Source organism: Platalea leucorodia, assembly GCF_965183815.1.
Source record: "Platalea leucorodia genome assembly, chromosome: 1".
Classification (NCBI taxonomy): Eukaryota; Metazoa; Chordata; class Aves; order Pelecaniformes; family Threskiornithidae; genus Platalea; species Platalea leucorodia.
The window spans coordinates 140,230,318-140,236,317 of NC_138823.1; the positions used below are offsets into that span (position 1 = coordinate 140,230,318).

Genomic DNA, 6,000 nt, shown 5'->3' on the forward strand with positions numbered 1-6,000 from the left:
GCATCACACATTTTGTAGAGCACTTTTGTTTGGATGTTTTTGTTGCTGTTGTTAGGTTCTTTTTGTTTTCTAAGTGGTACTTGAACTACCTGTGTTTCAATGAGCAGAGAACGAGACTGCATCATCTCTCACAGACATGCTCCTTCCCAAGCCTTAGTCCAGGGAGTCAAAAGGAGGGCTCCAAAGGAGTTAACTGGTCTGCGGTGTTTCGCTCAGTGGTCTGCCAGTCACATCAGTGTAAATGAACATCAGTGAAGTTTCAGGGAGCCAACTCCTGATCTCACTGAAGTCACTGGGACTTGCACAGAAAGTTTCCAGGCAGCATTCCTATTCATTTCTATAAAATTAGGATTTGGCCCTATTCGCTTAAGCTGCTCAATTTATCCCTTGTCATTCGTTGACATATTAAAACACTTTCTCGCAAGACATCTCCAAAGAAATTAAAGCATTACAGTTTTCTGTAGTTGTGTATAATGTCCTCTGCCATTCTCCTCTTTTGTAACACAAGCAGAGAAAATGCCTGGAAAAGTATGTCATACTGAAGTGTTAATGCCATACTTTTCCTTATTTATGATTCAGATTTGCTTATTTGAAAGATTAAACTCTAAAATGTCATTTTCAGGGGGCACATGCATATATGAGTATGGGTTGCCTAGAACAAATATACGCAAGCACTCTGCATCCAGATTTTGAAGATGTTTTTGGTGTGTTCCCTTAGTGATACAGAGGATGTTTGTGGCTTTAAATTTCCTTCCTATTTCATGTGATTTTATAGAAACACTCTTCTTGCCTCCTTTTAATAACACAGCTTGGGCTTCAGACCTTTTATAGTCAAGGTAAGATCAGAGAGTGATGAGAATAATCTATTAGAGAGAGGAAGGGTTTATGTGACTTACATGGCTGTTACAGTAACTGTCAGGACACTGGGTACCAATGTCTGACAGGGGTCTCAAAAGAGGACAAAGTAAGGGGACGAAGGACAAAGAGAGTAGAAAAGGATGTGAGAACATGAACTTGTAGAAAAAAAAGAGACTGAATAAGGAAATGCTGGCTGTGTGCACAGAGGAATATCCTGTTTGTGATGCTGCAGAATTAGGTATACTAGATCCCTGAGATGGATGGACAATTGATCAGGCCAGGAGATATTATTAAAGGAGATATTATTGAAGTAAGAAATACAACCTCCAGTCCTCTAAATGTGATAAAGCATAAGAATTTAAGTATCTTAAGCCAGGGACAAAAATGCTCCGTTTTTTTCCTAAGATGTTTCTGTGGTACGCCACCCCTAGTTCATTGTGCCAGCCTAGCTCATCTGGCCTCATCAACTGTATTTATTTACTCTTTTGTGGCTATGGAATATGCATGTAAGAACAAAAAATGTAAATACTCAGTTTCACTTTTTCCTGCATAGTTAATCTCTCCCTGCTGAGAAGATCCTTTCAAATGAAGAATAAAAAAATACTCCATTAAAACCTAGTTTTAAGTTAACTCGAAGTAGTGAATCTTGAATTTAATTCTTCAAAGTGTTTTGCAAGTTATTTTTTTCAGAATTAATTTCAAAATTAACTAAAAAATCTAGGGTCTCTAAATATTTTTTTTTTTCTGTAATAGTTGATGAAATGAAAGTCTTTGGAACTGTAAAAGTAAAGAAAGGTGGAAAAAATGTTTAGTCTGTGTGATATTTTTGCCCAAATACAAGTGATGTTCTTCTCCCTACAGCTATGCTTGACTTGATTACTGTACTGGCCTTTCTGTGAATAAGTATTAACTGTGATGGGTTAAAAGAAACAAGAAAAAAAATCTTTTTTAGCCAGGGTAAAGGTTTGAAAAGAGTACAGTTCCCTGAATCTAGAGATGATGAAACTGATCCACAGATATTCTCTTCTCAAGGATGTTGCTTGTCTGCAGCATCTGACTGCTGGTTTCTTGTGTATGAGGAAAGATGCGAACGGCCATAACCATAAACATAGTATTCTGCTCCATTGTCTGATGTGTGCATTGTGCTGCCAGACAATGGGGTGGCAGAGTTAACAAAGTAATTCTTCACGCTAATGCTCCTGTATTATTGAATTTTAGGATGGGCAGCTAACAGTGTGAGCCTACCTTCTATACCACAGCCAGCACAGAAACCAAACAGCCTGAATGTGAATGCTAACAAGACGCCCGTGAAAGGTGATACAGTCATGTATTTTTTCAGTTACTTTGCTTTTTCTTTTTAGCTGTGACTCCTGTATCTTTCCAGTCTTCTCAGTTACTCTATCATAATAAAGTCTATTTTTATAGTAGTTGCATGTCAAGAATCTTGTGCTTACTAGTGAATTACTCTGTTTCAGCGTTGATTATGTGTATGCATGTGTATTTTTTTGGTAGGCTTCAGTGCTAGTAGTATGTCAAAAGAGTAATTTACTATATAATGAGGGAGCTGAAACTACAGTTTCTTTTACTACTTTAATTTTGAGTCACACAGAATAGCATCTGCATGCACTTTGTCTAAGCTAAACAGTCTTTTGAAGCTCTAGGACGACGTTGTGGCTAAAATACAGGCTACTGATAAGGCAGAAGAGCCCTAATTGCAAATTTTGTTGATAACATACATCATATCAGTAATCATCTGTTTGAAACTTAATTCACTTCTTACAACTGAGCCAAGAGTGCATAGTCCTGCCATCTACTGAGACAAAGGCCTGCTGATTTTGACCAGGGTTTTCTGGATAAGTGAACCAGAAATATGTTGAATCCTTATTGCCAGTTTGTAGCCTATTCTGTGCAATCACAGTCGATCAGAAGCTACATCGAAGATGTTCAGTACAGAAGAAAGGAGCAACATGTATTCCTTCCTCTGCCTCCCAGGATTAAAAGACTGACATTTTTCAGCTCAGCAAAGAAGAGGGTTAAGGTGTTTTGGAAATGAGTGTGATACCACAGCCACAGTACCTTCACCAGAAAAAGGAACAACGTTCAGCTACTTTGAAATGTGGGTTTATGAAAGTGGTAGATACTCCAGATTTGCAGGCACCAGTCATGCCAGGCAGAGCCTATTTTGTCCTTAAATTCCTTGTGCCACAAAGAATGCTTTCATGTGACGTTATCTCTCTGAGTGGAAGAGCACATCTTATTTCACTATCAATATAATACATGTTAAGCATAGGGTTACAAAAAACAAAGCAAGTGGTGATGTACCTTCTTTATAGCAGCTAAAGTTGTCACTGCTTTAACCTGAACATCTGCCCTGTTGGAATAAGAGAAGGTAGGAGACCTCTGTGAAATCTGTATGTCAATATGGACTCATAGATGCAATAGTCCACCTGCTGTTGGAACATATTTCTGGTTCACATTTTTTTATAAAAAAATGTACCATCAAAAAATACATCCTAATACTAGAAGCTGTACTTGAAACTGGTTATCAAATGCAGCCCCTCTCTCTCCAGCCAGTACCTTCCCATTAAAACTTCATTCCAGATGAGTAATGACCTTGTGTGGTCGTATATGGGGGGGACGGAACAGTCACATGAACTGGATTTAGGCTAAGGAATTTAGTCCTGTAAGAGAGATTGAAAGTAAAATTTGCCGTCCCTTTCCTTTGACTTTTTTGCAGGCATGCAGGTGCACACACAAATAAAATACCTTTCATGAAACACAGCTAGACAGAGCGAGATTGTTTCTATTTTTAAGTAAAGTGTTCCTGTACTTATCATGGTAGGAGCCATATAAAATACACAGGCAGACAGATGTAAAACATTCATTCTTACTAAAGTTTCATACTCTGTTAAAGGTAGTGTTTTAAAATGCCATCACTCGTTCCGATTTTCTTGTCAGAAGTGCCCTTAGTAATAAATTAAACAATAGCGTGGCATTTGTTTGACCTCAGTCAAACATTCAGTCAGTTTTGTTTTAAAATAGCTGACAAGTCTGTCCTTTTCTTTTTTTGTTTTTGGTTTTGTTTTTTTTTTCCAGAACCTACAAAGAATCCTAAAGACTTGACTGCCTGGTTCAGTCTCTTTGCTGACCTTGACCCGTTATCCAATCCTGATGCTGTTGGGAAAACTGATAAAGAACATGAATTGCTTAATGCATGAGTCAGCTGCCTCTGGTAACTCACATTCTTCCATTCATCAACACTATTTTGGGGTTTAAAAAACTAAATGAAAATTAGTATGCTGTTGTGAAACTATAAAGTATGTGCCATGATAATAAAACTAAAGGGAATGAATCCCCTTTTATATAGGTACAGTTATTTGCTCTTGTTTTGTATAAAGAGTTCGCATTTATTTTCTACGTGGATTTACAAAAATGAGGTTAAGAATTAGGGCAGATTTCTTGCCAAATTAGATTATCTGCTGAAACACTGTCTTTGCCTGAGGTGATGCGGAGCTAACACTGGAGTGAAATACAAATTGCAAACCTATTTTTTTATAATGTTTCTTGAGTAAATAAAAAAAAAAATCATGTAACTGAGGAGGCTGCATGAGTCAAACATCTATCATGTATATAATATATATATATTACTGCTAAGTTAAGATGTCAACAAAATTTGTTTTGCTAGTACTCACAGTGAAAAATCTGTGCTAGGGCTAATTATTGAAGAAATACATTTGGGTCTGTGCAGCCATGGAAATTTCTGATTTAACTTATTAGACAAACTGCACTACATAAACAGAAGTCATGCCCAGCAGGCTTCTTTTCTGAGGTTTTTCTCCATTGCACCAACAGAATTTGCACCTGTTTGCAGAAGTTTCTTGCAACTGATGCTTTACCATGCCTTCAAAACATTCAGAGTATTTTTCATCCAGTTTATTTCTGAAGCATGTGTTATTTTGAGCTTGTTGTGACATTAACTCTTTAATAAAATGATTTTGACAAAAAAGACCTTTTATTCCCACTGGAATGCTGGTGTGCTGTTGAATTGGTATGTAACAAGCATCTGAAGATAACACATATGACCAGTTTTTAGATAGTATCTAATAATTCGTATCATTGTTTCTGAATAGTAATCCAGTAGGACAGTAAGAAAAATTGAACTCACTCGGTGTCCCTTTGCCTCCCTGCTCTCCTTTTACAGCAAAGGAAGGTGAAAAGGATGTGTCAGCAGCTGCTTATGATCATAAGCTCTGCATATTTGCTCTGTGTACTCTATAGGACCTGCTTTGCAATTTATTGTATTTGGCCTTTTTTAATTCAGTTAATTTTCCTTTTACGTTGGTGAAGTTTTTCACTACCAGTTAACTGTACACTTGGTTAGTTAATCCTTGCCTCATGGTCTATGAAATAACCTGCATTGGAAGCCTGAAAATAGCTATACAAATGTAGAAGTTAGCCAAACTGACCTGCTGCTTCTTGAATGCAGCAGAACATCACTTGATGGCCGCACTGAGCAGCATTAATGTGCATTTGATACGTCCTAGCTAAAAAGCTACATCCTATCAGTGGATGGGAGGGTTGGACTCACTGGAGTTCATCTGACTGAATCCTCAGCAAGTTTAAATACCTCTGTACAAAACTGTAGTGTTCAAAATCCCACCCCATAGCCTGGAAGTCTCAAGGTACTTCAGTTTTTGCCAGAGAAGTTCTTCAGGTGTTTAGCAGTATATTTTCACGGATAATGGGAAAGGACGGTCTGGTCTTCTCTTTGCGCAGTACCCAGCCCACGCAGGTCCCCAGCACTGAGGCTGGTAATTAAGACATGAAAGCTGATGTAGATGCCTAACTGTTTCTGAAGATAAAACTTGATTCCTTCCACAGTATTTCCTGCTGTTTGGTACTGGCAGCTTCTTGCTCAATAAGCTGTCGTTTCTGAGATGTGTATCTTTCTTGAGCATTAGGGGGGAGCCTGAACTCCTGACTTTGGGCTGCAGTCTCTGGCAGTAAATAAGGCATCTACAAAGTGGATTAACTGGGAAATATGTAAAGTTTATGCTGAGGTGCACTTACACTTCTGAGTGCTAGTTTGCACTCATAACACAGGATGTTTGCCCAAAATCCTCTTCATCTCGAACTGTAATT

The 6,000-nt window shown here is 38.0% G+C and overlaps 1 protein-coding gene across 3 annotated transcripts in view; it reads left to right on the forward strand.

Annotated features, from left to right (window-relative positions):
- The window catches only part of ICA1 (islet cell autoantigen 1), a gene marked incomplete at its 3' end in the record, with an annotated part of 80,296 nt that extends 75,446 nt beyond the window's left edge, over positions 1-4,850 (forward strand). For all 3 annotated transcript variants that reach the window (XM_082303971.1, XM_082303972.1, XM_082303973.1), the window contains 2 exons: positions 2,077-2,172; positions 3,955-4,850. In XM_082303971.1, coding sequence (XP_082160097.1) covers positions 2,077-2,172; positions 3,955-4,076 — 218 coding nt within the window. The remainder of the gene's footprint in view (positions 1-2,076; positions 2,173-3,954) is intronic.
- Positions 4,851-6,000: the final 1,150 nt, after the last annotated feature.